Source organism: Lithobates pipiens, unplaced genomic scaffold (genome assembly GCF_037356315.1).
Source record: "Lithobates pipiens isolate NorthernLeopardFrog02 unplaced genomic scaffold, aLitPip1_a1.2 Scaffold_3, whole genome shotgun sequence".
In the NCBI taxonomy this organism is placed as follows: domain Eukaryota; kingdom Metazoa; phylum Chordata; class Amphibia; order Anura; family Ranidae; genus Lithobates; species Lithobates pipiens.
The window spans coordinates 104,257,958-104,276,708 of record NW_027507790.1 but is presented as its reverse complement, the minus strand read 5'-3'; the positions used below and the strand labels follow the sequence as shown (position 1 = coordinate 104,276,708).

General features: G+C 45.9%; 1 protein-coding gene across 1 annotated transcript in view; it reads left to right on the top strand.

Annotated features, from left to right (window-relative positions):
• Window positions 1–18,751, top strand: part of ADAMTS19 (ADAM metallopeptidase with thrombospondin type 1 motif 19) — a 354,949-nt gene that overhangs the window by 210,068 nt on the left and 126,130 nt on the right. The window contains exon 12 of the mRNA XM_077463285.1: window positions 14,457–14,558. Within this exon, the coding sequence (XP_077319411.1) occupies window positions 14,457–14,558 (102 nt within the window). The remainder of the gene's footprint in view (window positions 1–14,456; window positions 14,559–18,751) is intronic.

The following is an 18,751-nucleotide window of genomic DNA, read 5'->3' as shown; positions in this document are numbered from 1 at the left end:
CTGACCGCTCACCTATACTGCAGCAGTCCTTCAGCGGTATAGGGACTAAGAGTTTTGTCACAGGGTCATTTAAAAAATGACATGCAGAGGAAGAGGCAGGCCCTTCCGCAGGGGTGGTAGGGGTAGGGCAGGAGCAACAGGCTTGAGCCAAAGTGGGAAGTTGCAGAAGGTGCGTTCAATTACTTTAAAGGATGCACCAGACTTGGTTGAGTGGCTCGCTCAGCCTTACTCTTCTGCACCCTCCTCATCCTCTCGATCTGCACCCTCTTCTTCACTCTCTGCTATGTGCACCCCCAAAGACACTACCACCAACAACACGACCACCACCACCACCACCACATACCTTCCGCTTGAGTCACTGGAATTATTTTCCGATCCATATCAAGAGGACATTTCTGATGCGCAGCCACTCTTGGTATTGGATCAGGAAGAGGAGGTAGCAACAAGCGCTACTCAGCAGTCTGACGCCAGTACCCAGATCAGCCCAAGGAGGAGGTTGGTCCCCGGTGTTGCTGCCTACTCTACTTATAGCGGTGGGGAAGGTGACGTTGATGATGACGTGTCTAGTGATGTCACGTGGGTGCCCACAAGAGAGGAAGAGGAGGGGAGTTCAGAGGGAGATATGGACCAGCAGATAGGGAGGAGAAGCAGCAATGACTTACATTGCACAGCAGGGACAAAGCAGACTGCAAATGTATCAGGAGCGAGTCATCGACCATGTACGGTCACATCTGGCGCTCCCAGGACACCGGCACATGGCTCCGCAGTGTGGGCTTTTTTTAACGTGTCCGCTGCTGACAATAGCGTTGCCATCTGCAATCTTTGCAGTCAACGCGTTAGTCGCGGTAAGCCCAATACTCACCTAGGGACGACCGCCTTAAGAAGGCACATGAGCAGCCATCACCGAGCCCAGTGGGAGCAACGGAACACACAAAGCCACACTGCAGGCTCTCACCGTCCAGCCTCGTCTTCTACTTCTCCTTCTCCTCTCTCCTCACAATTGTCCTCCACTCCACCTTCCATCACGCCAAGCTCACATTTTTCTGCAAAAAGGCAGGCTTCCGTGGGCCTAATGTTTGAGCGTAAAAAAATGATGACGCCGGATAACCCTCTTGCCCAACGGTTGGCGGCTGGCTTGTCAGAACTCATAGCCCGCCAACTACTGCCATATAAACTGGTGGACTCGGAGGCCTTTCGCAAATTTGTGGCCATTGGAACACCACAATGGAAGGTCCCAGGAAGGAAGTATTTCTCAGAGAAGGGCATCCCAGAGCTATATGGCCATGTTCAGCGGCAAGTGAATGTATCTCTGGCACACAGTGTCGGTGCCAAGATACATCTGACCACAGACACGTGGTCTAGCAAACACGGGCAGGGAAGGTATATCAGTTTTACTGCCCACTGGGTGAACCTTCTGACGGCCGTCAAGCATGTAACCCGTGGCACCCGTGTAGATTTGGTTTTACCGCCACGGATTGCATGCAGGCCTGACTCTTCTTCTCCTCCTCCTACTCCATCCTCCTCCCTCTCCTCCTCAGCTGCCTCCTCCTTTTCCGCTGCTAGCGTCTCTTCCACTGCACCGCCCAAGCTCCCCAGAACCTATTCCACATGCCAGGTGAGACGTTGCCATGCCGTGCTGCGTCTGTTGTGCCTGGAAGCAAAGAGCCACACTGGCCCGGCACTCCTTTCAGCTTTGCGTTCACAGGCAGATGAGTGGCTAACACCGCTCAATTTGACAGTTGGTAAAGTGGTGTGTGACAACGGTGCCAATCTGCTTAGCGCATTGAAACAGGGCAAAATCACGCACGTGCCGTGCATGGCACACGTCTTAAACTTGGTCGTGCAGCGATTCCTTGTCAAATACCCTGGGGTCCAGGACATCTTGCGGCAGGCAAGGAAAATCTCGGCCCATTTCAGAAGATCTTACACGGCCATGGCTCGCCTTGCTGACATTCAGCGGCGACACCATCTGCCGGTCAGACGTCTTATTTGCGATTGCCCGACGCGATGGAACTCAACCTTCTATATGCTTGATAGGCTGCTCCAGCAGAAACGTGCAGTTAACGTCTACCTGTATGAACTCTGCGAAAGAAACGGTTCTGGGGAGCTGGGTTTTTTTTCACCGCGCCAGTGGCTGCTCATGCGCGACACATGCAGACTTCTGCGGCCATTTGAGGAGATCACCAAACTGGTCAGTCGCAGCCATGGCGCCATCAGTGACATGGTACCTTATGCCTTCTTTCTGGAGCGTGCATTGCGTCGTGTCATTGATCAGGCTGTGGAGGAGCAGGAGCGGGAAGATGAGGAAGTCGCAATGCTGGATGAATTCCCAGGGGGGGCTACTCTATCTGAGACAAGTCAACAACAGGAGTCTGATGAGGAGTCAGAGGAGGATGGTGCCGGGGCGGATGAGCAGGAGCAAGAAGAGCATGCTTTAAACCTTTCTGGGATCCCTGTTGTGCGAGGATGGGGAGAGGAGAATGAAGAGGACGACATTATCCTGGATGATGAGCAGGAGCCAGGCCACCACACCGCTTCCACTTTAGTGCAAATGGGGGCCTTCATGCTCCAGTGTTTTAATAGGGACCCCCGTATAAAAAGCATGAGGGTCAAGGACCAGTACTGGGTGGCAACGTACTTAGACCCCCGGTACAAACACAAAATGGCGGAAATGTTACCGCCGTCGCAGAGGGCTGTCAGAATGCAGCACTTCCAGGCCTTGCTTCGAGAAATGCTGCATTCTGCTTTTGCGTGCGCTGGCAGAGGAGCAATTCCCACTCCCAGAGAAGGATTTGCGGGTACCAATCCAACAGCGCCTGCAAGAAGAGGCCGGTTTGAAGATGTGTTGGTGACTTCGGATATGAGGTCATTCTTTCAGCCGACCCATCGACAGGTGTCATCCGGATCCAGCATCAGGGAACGCCTAGACCGTCAGGTGTCCGACTACATTGGGTTAACGGCCGATGTGGACGCTCTGAGGAGTGATGAACCCCTAGACTACTGGGTGGGCAGGCTTGACCTCTGGCCAGAGCTTGCCCAATTTGCAATCGAACTGTTGGCTTGCCCCTCATCCAGTGTCCTGTCCGAAAGGACGTTCAGCGCAGCAGGGGGGATTGTGACCGATAAGCGTACTCGCCTAGCTCACCACAGTGTTAACTACCTCACATTTCTAAAAATGAATGAGGCATGGATCTCGGAGGAATTCAACACATGTGATCAGTAGACCATGTATATGTCTATAAACAATTTTTGGAATCAAGCACACAGACCTTCTTAATTCATTTGGCTCACTTCCCTGACCCAAAAAAGCACACCGTACTATATGCCCCTACCCTCCTCTTTGAAGAGGTTGAGCGGTGTCATATTTCTACTGGGGCTGCTTATTATGAGGGGTTCCCACCATCCCTGTGCTGTGCTGACTTCCTCCTGGGTGTTCTTATTATGAGGGGCTCCCACCATCCCTGTGCTGTGCTGACTTCCTCCTGGGGGTTCTTATTATGAGGGGATCACACCATCCCTGTGCTGTGCTGACTTCCTCCTGGGGCTGCTTACGGTGCTGCTGTCAGCGCTGTATGTCACGGAGCTGCTGTCAGCGCTGTATGTCACGGAGCTGCTGTCAGCGCTGTATGTCACGGAGCTGCTGTCAGCGCTGTATGTCACGGAGCTGCTGTCAGCGCTGTATGTCACGGAGCTGCTGTCAGCGCTGTATGTCACGGAGCTGCTGTCAGCGCTGTATGTCACGGAGCTGCTGTCAGCGCTGTATGTCACGGAGCTGCTGTCAGCGCTGTATGTCACGGAGCTGCTGTCAGCGCTGTATGTCACGGAGCTGCTGTCAGCGCTGTATGTCACGGAGCTGCTGTCAGCGCTGTATGTCACGGAGCTGCTGTCAGCGCTGTATGTCACGGAGCTGCTGTCAGCGCTGTATGTCACGGAGCTGCTGTCAGCGCTGTATGTCACGGTGCTGCTGTCAGCGCTGTATGTCACGGAGCTGCTGTCAGCGCTGTATGTCACGGAGCTGCTGTCAGCGCTGTATGTCACGGTGCTGCTGTCAGCGCTGTATGTCACGGAGCTGCTGTCAGCGCTGTATGTCACGGAGCTGCTGTCAGCGCTGTATGTCACGGAGCTGCTGTCAGCGCTGTATGTCACGGAGCTGCTGTCAGCGCTGTATGTCACGGAGCTGCTGTCAGCGCTGTATGTCACGGAGCTGCTGTCAGCGCTGTATGTCACGGAGCTGCTGTCAGCGCTGTATGTCACGGTGCTGCTGTCAGCGCTGTATGTCACGGAGCTGCTGTCAGCGCTGTATGTCACGGAGCTGCTGTCAGTGCTGTATGTCACGGAGCTGCTGTCAGCGCTGTATGTCACGGAGCTGCTGTCAGCGCTGTATGTCACGGAGCTGCTGTCAGCGCTGTATGTCACGGTGCTGCTGTCAGCGCTGTATGTCACGGAGCTGCTGTCAGCGCTGTATGTCACGGAGCTGCTGTCAGCGCTGTATGTCACGGAGCTGCTGTCAGCGCTGTATGTCACGGAGCTGCTGTCAGCGCTGTATGTCACGGAGCTGCTGTCAGCGCTGTATGTCACGGTGCTGCTGTCAGCGCTGTATGTCACGGAGCTGCTGTCAGCGCTGTATGTCACGGAGCTGCTGTCAGTGCTGTATGTCACGGAGCTGCTGTCAGCGCTGTATGTCACGGAGCTGCTGTCAGCGCTGTATGTCACGGAGCTGCTGTCAGCGCTGTATGTCACGGTGCTGCTGTCAGCGCTGTATGTCACGGAGCTGCTGTCAGCGCTGTATGTCACGGAGCTGCTGTCAGCGCTGTATGTCACGGAGCTGCTGTCAGCGCTGTATGTCACGGAGCTGCTGTCAGCGCTGTATGTCACGGAGCTGCTGTCAGCGCTGTATGTCACGGTGCTGATGTCAGTGCTCTGTATTACGGTGCTGCTGTCAGTGCTCTGTATCTCCTGCACCCTCTTGTTTGCCTACCCTGGTCCCTGACCTTCCCTCTCCTCCATTGCCTTCATTAGCTCCATAGTCCTGAATTGTCAGAACAATTTCCCAAATAAAAAAAAAATGCTTGTAGTTATCGATCCCAAATTCACCTCATACATGTATTATGCTATTGTCCAGGTGGTGGGACTACGTGCTACCCCCTAATAATTACCCCGTGGCCGCAAATTCGACCTAAAGGTTTGCGAAATTCGCCTCCCATTGAAGTCAATGGAGCCCGCGGCGAACGGTCGTTTTCGCGAACGTTTGTGTCCGTTCGCGTTTCGCGTTCGCGAAACGTCCCGTCGGAAGTTCGTCCATCACTAATCTTTAACTCAAATTGAATTACTTTAACCCCCTGGATTACAAATCACAAGGAATTATCCTAGCTAGTGAAGATCGGAAGATAAAGACTGAGCACTTTAAGTCAGATCTCACGCATAGCTATGAAAGTAGGGGGAGGTCCCATATATATGCATATTGTTTGTAACTGTGTTATCAAAGTTCATTGTCCTGTCATTCTATGTTGGTTGACAATACAATTGTAATCACCTATCTACACATATATAGTAAAATTTAGTTAAGTACCTTGTTGTGTGGAGTATTGTTTTCTCCCAGCAGGTGGAGCCAGTGGGTCCTGAGAGGACGATACAGGTATATTGTGATATATTATATTGTACTGTATTGTATTGCACCACAGCTGTGTCAAGGGGACTGAGCCAATTCAGTGGAGGTTCATTAGCAGAGTGCAGGCCCAAATCAAACCAGCAGCTCCTTCAGGGTAAGTGCTACATATAAAACAGGAGGATAACAAAAAAAACTGCTTCTAGAGGTTCTGTCAGAGGTTTCAGTCAGATAAGGTGATCTTAGGGAAGGCGTCTACTGCTGTGCTCACTCTTTAAACAACCCATGTTGTCCTGAGAATTCTTTGTCTTGTGTTAAATTTTTATGTATAAAACAAAGATCCTGGATTACCACATGCTTATTGCATTGGTATGATATATTGCCATTTATTGTAATTAGCACCCCACCAACACCATGAAGGTGCACAATGTGTGAAAACATGCAAACATTTGTGCAGGTCCATTTTCTGGACCATTGAGGTGCATTTCTAGACAATTTAGTTTAAGTGGGCTGATTAACACAGTGCATTTAATGCCCCATGTTACCGAAATACAACCCCTTGGTCCCTTTTGCAGTCAAATTGGAGAAAACCCCACTATATGTTTGCTATGCATTCCCATTCACACAGCATGCCTAAAAACATTTTTTTTTAAATATTTCTCAGGAGAAGGTGTCATAGCTGACTACAAGGTCTCTCCGAAAGCTGCCCATACATGGCTGATTTTTTTTCAATCAGCCAATGGGCTGAACAAAAAAAACCCGAACCAATTACCCCCATCCACATATTCAAGTAGGATATGAGAATCTTCCCCACTGTGTCTTTTGGTTCTGACAACAGGACTCCCCTAATGTCAGAATACACTGATCAGCACTACAGCCCATTGCCTGCATGTGACAACAACGTGTCTCTAACAGGAAGGGAAGCTCTGTCTGTCTGACACTTCTGGGTTTCTTTCTCAGCTGCTTCCATCTCTGCCCCCAATACATATGTTTGTTTTTATTTCCATTTGAATGTTGTTCATTGTTATACATGTCAATAAATTTGTACTTTTTTATGATTACTGTTTGTGGTCCGTTTACAATTCCGTTTAAACTTGTGGAACCTGTTTTTTACTTGTCTCTCTGTCAGAACACAAAAGAACAGCAGAAGAGATCACTGGACTAACGTTAAATTGTTAGTACAGTGGCCCTGACCGGAGCTGTCAGTTTTTTTAACGGATGATGTGTATCAGGCTTAAGTCTGCCTTCATTAACTTACAATGCAAGAATCCTTGCCTCTAAGGCCCCTTTCACCCAGAACGGATCCGTGATTATCCGCCCCGTGAACATCCGCTTGCTCAGTGGGGATCGCTCCGTTTGTCCCCGCTGAGCCGGCGGATGACAGGACAGTCCCTGCACACTGTGCAGGGACCGCCCTGTCAAATCTCCGCTCTCCTCTATGGGGGATCAGATGAACACTGACCATCTGTCCAGTCTATCCCACTCTGCAGAGGGATAGAAAAATAGGATTTTCCTCCGTCTGCAGATTTGGACCATAGCGGAGACTGATGATATCGGGTGTCAGCGGATGTTCATCCGCTGACACCCGCTATTCCATAGGGATGCATGTATGTCCGCATTTCATCCGAAAACAGATGGATGAAATACGGACATACGGTCCGCATGTGTGAAAGGGGCTTAAATCTTTAATCCTTTGTTAAGACAGACAGTATTCACATCAGATTACAAATGATAATGAATATCTGCTTGCACAGTGCAGACAGTTTTAATTCTGGCAAACACGGTTGCCCAGCCCCCTCATTAACTAAGAGAACTATGTAGGATTTTCCTTGTTTAAGGGTTCAGAATAGGTAATCTATAAAAAGGTAAAATGCATTTTTTAAACATTTTTTAATTATGATATGTAAATGGGAACATGTAACAAATATGAAGTAGGTTTTTATCCCAATTTGGCTGCAAATGTAGAAATACACATTACTTGCAATTTCATTGAGTGTTAATTTTGTTTTCTGTGTTCATAGCTGCTCTTTCAGTGCTCTTTGCACAAATTAGACAAAAATTATCAATCTGTCCATGTTTTCCATTGTTACGGTGTAAAACTACAGAAAGCAGCTGGAAATAAACTGCAACACTCTACTTTTTAAGCAGGAAAAGCAATTCATACGAAAGAAAGTGCAGAGACAGCAATCAATTAAAAGTGTGTCATGCACAAAGAAACCAAACTAAAGAGCTAAGCTTGCCATAGAAATGAGAAGACAAGTGTCAGCTGGATTGGACAGCAATCCTTTCTCTAGGGGGTCAGGCATATGACAGGCAGTCTGATCTGTTCTGATCATTATAGTTTCCTGAGTGGCAAGCAGCAGCATTTGACCACACCAATCTTCTCTTCCAAACTTCCCAAATTCTCCAAAGACTACAGGCCCATACACACAATCAGAAAATCGGAAGTAAAATTTTGTTCACGAAAGATCTCCTGATCATTAGGATGGTGCTTTCCACAGCCGATTCCGAATTTTCAGATGACAAAAACTGGATGTGCAGGCTATAAAATTGTTGTCATATGGGAATATAACGTCTGATTTTCATTTAATTAGTACAGTTTTTGGCCGAAAAAAATCATAAGAGCAAGACTACTCATGACCAGAATCAAAAGAACACATTCAAAACAATTTAAACTCATCACATCACTTTTGAAGTTGAATTCTGTCGTATGAGAATTTTTGTATGTTGAGTAACCACTTCACTTTCCATATGAGACTGGCATACAACAAAAAAAAATGATGAAAATATGTCCGATAATCTGATTGTGTGTACCCTGCTATAAACACTCAAGTGTTTATCCTTATGCCTTGTGAAAGTCTTTGCACATCCAACTGTCATCTGAGATCTATAAGCACCCCAAATGATAAAGGACCCATTCACACTATTGTACTGCATTAGCACACACACTTTATGCAGTGTGTGTCACTAGTCATTTGAATAAGCTGCCTAATGCTTTTTGTAGTGCACTGCCTGTGTTGTGCACGACCACTGGAAAGGTGCGTTGGGAGCACAATTAAATTTGGTTGCGCATCACATCAACGCACATTTTTCTTGATGTGCGTTGATGTGATGTGACATTTCTCTACTTCAGTGAAATGTAGCTGGTGTGGACATCTTCTCCTCAACTTCTTATGGTGATGGTGTCTTCAATCATCTAAATTGGCCAGCACAACTCCTGTGCATGCAGATAGGAGTTAAATCATCCCAGCACATGGCAAATGTTGGAATTGTACACTGAGCGGCCAATACGTAACACAATGCGGCTGACTTACTAAAACTGGAGAGTGCAAAATCTGGTACAGACTTTGCACTCTCCAGTTTTAGTAAGTCAGCCACATTGAGTTACAAATAGGCAGCTCAGTGAACAATTTCAACTTCTGCTATGTGCTGGGATAAAGTCTGCACCAGATTTTGCACTCTCAAGTTTTAGTAAGTCATCCGCATTGTGTTATGTATTGGCAGCTCAGTGTACAATTCCAACTTCTGCCATGTGCTGGGATAAGTTAACTCCTATCTGCATGCACAGGAGTTGTGCTGGCCAATTTAGTTGATTGAAGATGCCATCACCATAAGAAGTCAAAGAGAAGATGTCAACACCAGGGACATTTCTGAAGTAGAGATTGGTATGTCAATGCTTGCAGAGCCTCTGAAGTTCTAAAAGGCCCTAGCTGGGTATGGAGCCACAAGTGTTTTGACCACTTGTAGTGGGAGGTCTGTGTGAGCTGGTAAGCGAACCTTTGGTGGTGGTGCTGATGCACAGAATCACAACTCAAGGTGGTGGATGATGGTGATATTCACCAGGAACTTTATATCAGCACTATTGCCTGCAGGCTTTTATCAGACAGGGTGGTCAACCGCAGTAGCCACACTTGGTTTGAAATTCAGCTGGTTCCTGCTGTACTGGCAAATATTTTAATCCATGCAAGGCCAACTTAAGACCAGCGCTAGAAGAAACAAAGGAGAAGATGCCAGCACCAGCAATTGATGGCAAACTTTGTTTGGTGCAGTTTAGATTTTAAGATTAAAGGGTAAGTTCACCTTTACAGCAAAATCTGTAAGATAAACTTACACAGGACCCCCACCTCGCCCTCCCCCTCGTTCCACTGACCTGCATGGTTGCGATTGCCTGTTCTGAGCTCCGGTATAGCCACATCACGCTCTGGCGCTTAGGAATCCCCGAAGCTTAATCTCCTAAATGTACCCCATCAGGAGGGATGTTTAGGAGCATTCTAATTGGTCAGCGCCATCTCATGGGCACCGCTGACCAATCAGAAACCACGTAGTTCGTCCAAGTTATAAGAATGCATGTTACAGAATGAACAAAATGTGCATTATGTGTGTGGGTGTGATGCCCTGGCTGGGTATGGAGCTACAAGCATTTTTGACCTCTTGTAGTGAGAGGTCCATGTGAGCTGGTAAGCGAGCCTTTCAGCCTTTAGTGGGGGTGTTGTTGCACAGAATCACAACTCAAGGTGGTGGATGGTGGTGATACTCACCAGGAACATCAGTATTTGTCACTTGTGAACTTTTTATTTCTATTTCCATTACTTTTAACTAGCGCAACTCAGTATAAGTCATACAATATTCAGAATGTGCTGATATCTCACAGATGAGTTACTGCTTGTAACATTTTTTACATTGTTTTATGCTGTTACACATCTAGCGTGGTTATTTTTTTATTTTTTATTTTAATAGTGCTGTGTATGCTGACAGTAGGGAAGTCTCCCCACTCACAGATTACAGTAGTGCAGCATGGAGGATTCCCCTATCCACATCAAATGTGTGGATGGGGGATTGGTTCAGTTTTTTCATTTAATCTGCTGGTTAAATTAAAAAAAAGTGACCCATGTATAGCCAGCTTTAGGCCATCTCCTAGATTGTAAGCTCTAATCAGCAGGGCCCTCTGATTCCTCCTGTATTCAATTGTATAGTAACTGTGCTGTCTGTCCTCATGTTGTAAAGCACTGCACAAATTGCTGACACTATATAAATCCTGTATAATAATAGTAGTAATAATAATAATAATAAAAATACTAATAATAATCTTGATTGACCAGTGTGGGTGACGTCACTCCTGCCAATGATGCCATTCATCTCAACACACTAACTCTGTGCCAAAAATGCAAACTGAGCTTTGCATGCATGTCTTTTCTACAATAAAGAGATTGCCTGGTCCCAATTTTTACATTTTTTAATTTAGTTTCGCTTTTGTATGATTTCATCTACAAAAGTCTTCAAATTCTGTCTGATGAAAACATTTTTGAAAGCCTCTGTAAAATAGATATAAGGACGACTTTTAATATAAGCCTACAGTATTACATATGATGTATTCTATTAAAAGCACTGATATCATTTTTCATATGCATAACTTATCTCCATAAGGATTTCAACATAATTTTCTCATTGTGGATAAAGTGCTGATCTGTTTGTATCCGTGACCTGGCTGCTAATAGTGGCTTGGTTTCTTGGATGCTGTTTTCCTTGTTTATTGATTTTATGTAAGCAAAATATGATTGACTTATTCCAGCTGTAAGCATTGCACATGTCTTGGCAGAGCACTGTTATAAACATGTTGAGTAATTGCTATAATATAATATAATATAGAAAAAAAATAAAGGTCATTCAAATGTCACTAAGAAAAAGATATAATAATGCCAGATATTACATGATGGCATTAGTAGATGTTATGTCATTGTTCTGTATAAAAAAAAAAATAGGGATCATTAGTTCATAACAATATTCAAATTCACAAATAAATAATACTTGGTAAGGACATTAGACTGTAAGCTTATAAACTGACTGTGATTGAAATGAATGGTTCCATGTACACAATAAATTACATTATAGCATGTCAGACCTGCTTTTATCTGATAAATAATAAATACATGCTTTCTTTCCTTGTTTCTCTCTTTGCCTTTTAAACGATAAATTAAACAAATTTCCCATTTGAAGTTCAGTTTATGATCTGCAGGTGGTGCTGCAGAGCCAGACTTTTTAGCCCTTTGAATTTCCGGGTAAATAAGTAAAAAAAAAAAAAAAAAAAAAAAAAACATAGGCATGTCATTAAAGAGGAAGTAAAGCCTCATAAATAAAAATAAAAAAATAACCCCTGCAAGAAAAAGGCATAATGAGCTAGTATGTATAGCATACTAGCCAGGGGCGGACTGACCATTGGGCCACTTAGGCACTGCCCAAGGGCCCGAGCCACTAGGGGGCCCCATCAGGGTTGCCAGCCTCAGTAAAATCTGTGCTTTTTTTACATCTTTCTCTGAAATGTCCCTTACCAACATCCTTTTGGTCTAAAAATCCCGAGATTATAGCTGCCCCACCTCTCCAGTACCTTCTCAGCCAATAGAAACATATCTGTGTATACTGTGTGTACATGTATGTGTATACTGTGTGATTGTATACTGTGTGTGTGTATACTGTGTGGTCCCATAATCTCAGATTGCCTGGGGGCCCCATAATCTCCTATTGCCCCATGAGTTGTCAGCCCACCCCTGATACTAGCTCATTATGAATTACTTACCTGAGATAGAAGCCCTCGAAGCGGTCCTCGTTCCCCTCCTCTGACGCCACCATCTATCCCAGAGTGACTGGCCGGAGCTGCGCATGATCGCTATTAGCAACGGCACTCTCAGTGCACCTGCGAGCTGTTGTCTACGGCGCATGCGCCATAGACAGCGGTGCCGTTATTTCTGTAAATATCTCCTAAACCTTTTAGGTTTGGGAGATATTTCTTGCACCTACAGGTAAGCCTTAATCTAGGCTTACCTGTAGGTTGAAGTGGTTGTAAAGGGTTTACCACCATTTTAATCCGCATTGAATTGAATTTGAAAATACTTAAAATATATTTACCTGTATATGAGATATTATAATATTTCTAAAACATCCCCATCAACTGGAAATACTTTTAACAAATTGGTTGGACTGCCAGTGACCCCAAGTGTACAGTGTATGAAGTTATAAAGGATCATTTGAAAACCTGATGCTCTGATGAATTAATTAATTAAGCATTAATTAATGCTCCAAATCTGAAGTGTACTGTATGTAGCACTAACTCCCGAAGGAGCTGCTGAATTTTTCTGGGCTTACCGATTACCTCCTCCAGCTCGCACTCGTTGTCCTTGTCTAGGGTTTCCCAGGGTTGATGACTCAGTAAATGTAGAGACCGACACTTAAATTCCTTGTTAGGATTTTTATTTTGCATACAACGGTTGAACAAACTCAGTCTCTAAGTTGGGAATAGAGGGTATCAGGGTAGAATTTAGCTCAGGTGCTGGGAACTGCTGACTTCAATAAAAGTCTCTCTCTATGTACACAATCCAGGGAACAGCCGCTTACAACTGGACTCTTTAAATGTTGGATAAATCCTTAAGTTTGGGTTTAGCAGCCAACAGGTAATTCTAGCATTCAAAGTCTCTCACACAGACTTGGTTGGAAACTTGGTTACAACTGGAAGAGTAGAAGTAGGAACTTTTCTTACTGTACCACAATCTTTCAGCCGGTCCGGCGATACTGTAAGAATTGTGGATTCAATCAATATCCATGGCAGCTCAGCTTCTAGGCTCCTACTGAGCAGCCAGCCTTGTGTGTGGCTCTCTCACTGAAGAGTCCTTCCCTGGTCGCGTGTAGAGTTGCTGGGCCTCTCCAAAACCCGAGACGGCAGCAGGAAACCTCTAAGAATCCTCCCTCCAGTTACTGTGCCTCAAACTAGCCAGTTCTGAGGCTCGGAAATGGATAGATCCGCACCCCAGGCCATGAGGGCCCCTGGGGGCTGGTCAGGAGGACCAGGACCATGGAGTCAGCAACAACTTCTGGACTGGAACCCTGAACCACGTGACTTCGGCACCTTAAATACCCCTGCTCAGATTACACAGTGAGACAAACGCGCCCACTGATTGGTTCCGAAATAGAGATTGGTACTCAATGTGTCCAACCAGACTGCGTTCTATAGCCTCCCACAGGTGTACAACCCCACCTATGACCAGGCAGAACTTCTATACAGCACAACCAAACTGATGCCAAAGTACAATTTAGCACAATTAGTCCCAAAACTTTGGGCAAAAACGAAATTTTAACATATAGCGCATACTCGTTAGGAGTACCGGCGCTACATGTACATCCAGCCAAATTGCATTTATAAAACTGAGGATGGAGTGGGAAAATGTTATAATACATAACTTTTTTTCTGCTATGCAGAAGAGATTTTTTTTTTTCTCCCTCACTTACCACAATAGTTTCATCAAAAAGAAACTGAAAAAAATGTCATTGTGACTGTAAGTGAGAAAATGTGTGATGGATGTGGCAGGGTCAATTTTATAAAAAAATTTTTTATAAAGAGGCGGTAGTTTTTTTTTGTGAAGAGTGAATTTAAAAGGGAATAGAAGGGCATAGATATCTTATACTGGAGGGTGCAAGATCTGGTGCAGCTGTGCATGGTAGCCAATCAGTTTTAGTAAATCAACCCCCCAGATAAATAGATTAGATAGGATAGATAGATAGATAGATAGATAGATAGATAGATAGATAGATAGATAGATTAGATAGATAGATAGATAGATAGACACCCTTTTTTCAAAGCAGTGACAGTAATAATATTGCACAAAGCACAGTTATCTATATTTCTCAATCACATTTCACATTTGCATTTTTAAATATGCCATTCTTCTTACAATAGATAATAAATAACTATGAATGGATATACATTGTTCATGTATTTATTACTTAATAAAAAGAGCTGTCATGTGTTATCTTTATGAAAGATATACCATAAATATGTACCTGCCATTTTTAACATATTTTTTAGCATGTCATTTGTACAGGGCTTTGGTGCAAGCTGGACGGGGATAAAGAGTGTAGAACAAGAATGGATCCTCCGATGGATGGAACAGAATGCAGCACAGAAAAGGTACTGAAACGTTACAATGTCTGTCAGGTTTTTTTTTTGTCTTTCTGCCTTCCCCGATTTATTTTGCTTTTGTCTCTGGGTCAAACCAAGGGAGTATATCTAAAGCTTTTTTTTTTTCATTTTGAATAGATTATCAAAATATGTAAACCATGTCAGTTTTTTTTTTTTTTTTGCCATTTGTGTCCCATCAGGGAAATTTTCGCTCACTTCCTATCCTATAGTCACAACAATAATTGAGAGGAATATTCAAATTCAAAGTGACAGCTGTCGCAGAAACATACACTATATTACTAAAATAGTGAGTTGGCCCACTCTTTGCAGCTATAACAGCTTCAACTCTTCTGAGAAGGCTGTCCACATGGTTTAGGAGTGTGTCTATGGGAATGTTTCACCATTTTTCCAGAAGCGCATTTGTGAGGTCAGGCACTGATGTTGGACAAGAAAGCCCGGCTCACAGTCTTGATTAGTTCATCTCAAAGGTGTTCTATCGAGTTGAGGTCAGGCCAGTCAAGTTCTTCCTCCCCTAATTGCTCATTCTTGTCTTTATGGACCTTCCTTTGTACACTGGTGCACAGTCATGTTGGAACAGGAAGGGGCTGCCCCCAAACATGTTAGGAGCATGAAATTATCCAAAATGTCTTGGTATGCTGATGCTTTAAGAGTTCCCTTCACTGGAACTAAGGGGCCAAACCCAACCCCTGAAAAACACAATAATCCCCCCTGCAACAAATGATTTGGACCAGTGCACAAAGCTAGGTCCATAAAGACATGAATGAGCGAGATTTGGGTAGAGTAACTTGACTGGCCTGTCCACAGTCCTGACCTCAACGCAATAGAACACCTTTGGGATGAATTAGAGCACTATGGGGATGATTTACCACATGAATACAGAATATTTACTTTGCAAGTGAATTTTTACTTATCTTAGTGAATGGCATGACGCTAAATGAATATTCACTTTGTAAAAAATACCAAACATGTGCAAGTATAAATCAAAAAACAGGATTTGTGCTGTCGCATGACTGGATGATTGAAATCAGCAACGTTTCACTTTATTCACTAAGCTATGTGAATACTCTACTCCTTTGGTAAATCAACCCCAATATGTAACCCAGCGAGCTTTTACTGAAGCTATGGGACTAATGTAGGTGTTTTCAGTTTTACATTGATACAGTGTTTGAGATGTAGCCTCAGTATTTTCAGTATATTATGTATTTATTTATATGTATGTTTTGTCCTTTATGGTGTAGTACAGCAATATTCCACTTTTGCGCATATTTGGAAACAGGAAACAGAATTCGGCATATCCACAAACCATTAGGAAAAGAACTGTATTGTTCTAATTGATGTATTTTCATTGCCTTTTGAATAACTCTCTTCTGGTTTATGTTTCAGAAATATGATAAAGCCAACATTTAGGAGAATGTTTTGTTCTGCTTTTATTGATTTCCATCATGTGGTTTCTTTCATTATATAATCCCAGCTGCATAATGTCTAACATTACGCATTTACCTTTAAGCACTACTTACAGACATAAAGTGTCTTCATAAAGTGACATCTGTCTTATGTAGGCTATTTCTAAAATAAATCTAAAAAAATTTTCAATTGAATCCAAGCTACATGTTATTTAACCACTTGCCGACCGCCGCACGACGATATACGTCGGCAGAATGGCACGGGCAGGCATATGGGCGTATATATAAGTCCCTGCCTGCCCGCGGGTGGGGGGCCCGATCGGGCCCCCCCCCGGTGCCTGCGGCGGTCGGCATTCCTTCGAGAGCGATCCGGGATGAGGGGGCGGCCATTCATTCATGGCCACCCCCTCGCGATCGCTCTCGACGAATGGAAATCCCCCGTGACATCACTTCCTCTCCTGTAATGTAAACACAGGAGAGGAAGTGATGTATTCTCTCCTCCGTGTCGGTATTTTTCGTTCCGACACGGAGGAGAGCGGATCGGTGAGTTGCACCAACACTCTACACACACAGTAGAACATGCCAGGCACACTCACACCCCCCCTTTACCCCCCGATCACCCCCCCAATTACCCCTGCCCCCCAGTCACAGTGACACCAATGTCATTTTTTTTTTGCATTGGTGTCATTTGTGACTGTAATAACTGTTAGGGCAGTTAGAGTTAGCCCCCTTTAGTTCTAATGTACCCCCCTAACCCCCCCAATAAAGGTTTAACCCCGTGATCACCCCCCGTCGCCAGTGTCACTAAGGCTGGGTTCACATTGCAGCGGTTTATGAGAACGAATGTGATTCGCACCGCACTGCAGTGCAAATCACATCCGATCTCTGTGCGATTCGAGTTCAGCCATTCGCCGCACCCGCCGCACCCGCCACACCCGCCGCACCCGCCGCAAATTCGCACGGGACCCTTTTTTTGGCCCGCAGCAGAATCGGATCGCATGGGTGTTCACACCATGCGATCCGAGTTTGCAGATCGCACTGCGATATGCGAACTGATCTGGGGGTGTCAGTAACATTTCACTGACACTCCCAGCAGTTCGCATAGGGCAGTGTGAACTGCCGCCGGGAGGCATGCGATGCGGGAACCCGCCGCGGATTCGCGGCGTTTCCGCATCGCTCCAGTGTGAACCCAGCCTAATAAGCGATCATTTTTCTGATCGCCGTATTAGTGTCACAGGTGACGCTAGTTAGGCAGGTAGGTATTTAGGTTCGCCGCAGCTTTTTATAGCGCCAGGGACCCCCATATACTACCGCATAAAGCCCCCTGATTGCCCCCTAGTTAACCCTTTCACCTGTGATCACCATATAACTGTTACAGGTGACGCTGGTTGGTTAGTTCTTTTTTTATAGTTTCAGGGCACCCGCCATTTATTACCTAATAAAGGTTTAACCCCCTGATCACCCGGCGGGTGTCGTTTGTGACTAATAACTGTTAGGGCAGTTAGGGTTAGCCCCCTTTAGTTCTAAGGTACCCCCCTAACCCCCCCAATAAAGGTTTAACCCTGTGATCACCCCCCGTCGCCAGTGTCACTAAGGCTGGGTTCACATTGCAGCGGTTTGAGAACGGATGTGATTCGCACCGCACTGCAGTGCAAATCACATCCGATCTCTGTGCGATTCGAGTTCAGCCATTCGCCGCACCCGCCACACTCGCCGCACCCGCCGCACCCGCCGCAAATTCGCACCGGACCCTTTTTTTGGCCCGCAGCAGAATCGGATCGCATGGGTGTTCACACCATGCGATCCGAGTTTGCAGATCGCACTGCGATATGCGAACTGATCTGGGGGTGTCAGTAACATTTCACTGACACTCCCAGCAGTTCGCATAGGGCAGTGTGAACTGCCGCCGGGAGGCATGCGATGCGGGAACCCGCCGCGGATTCGCGGCGTTTCCGCATCGCTCCAGTGTGAACCCAGCCTAATAAGCGATCATTTTTCTGATCGCCGTATTAGTGTCACAGGTGACGCTAGTTAGGCAGGTAGGTATTTAGGTTCGCCGCAGCTTTTTATAGCGCCAGGGACCCCCATATACTACCGCATAAAGCCCCCTGATTGCCCCCTAGTTAACCCTTTCACCTGTGATCACCATATAACTGTTACAGGTGACGCTGGTTGGTTAGTTCTTTTTTTATAGTTTCAGGGCACCCGCCATTTATTACCTAATAAAGGTTTAACCCCCTGATCACCCGGCGGGTGTCGTTTGTGACTAATAACTGTTAGGGCAGTTAGGGTTAGCCCCCTTTAGTTCTAAGGTACCCCCCTAACCCCCCCAATAAAGGTTTAACCCTGTGATCACCCCCCGTCGCCAGTGTCACTAAGGCTGGGTTCACATTGCAGCGGTTTGAGAACGGATGTGATTCGCACCGCACTGCAGTGCAAATCACATCCGATCTCTGTGCGATTCGAGTTCAGCCATTCGCCGCACCCGCCACACTCGCCGCACCCGCCGCACCCGCCGCAAATTCGCACCGGACCCTTTTTTTGGCCCGCAGCAGAATCGGATCGCATGGGTGTTCACACCATGCGATCCGAGTTTGCAGATCGCACTGCGATATGCGAACTGATCTGGGGGTGTCAGTAACATTTCACTGACACTCCCAGCAGTTCGCATAGGGCAGTGTGAACTGCCGCCGGGAGGCATGCGATGCGGGAACCCGCCGCGCATTCGTGGCGTTCCCGCATCGCTCCAGTGTGAACCCAGCCTAATAAGCGATCGTT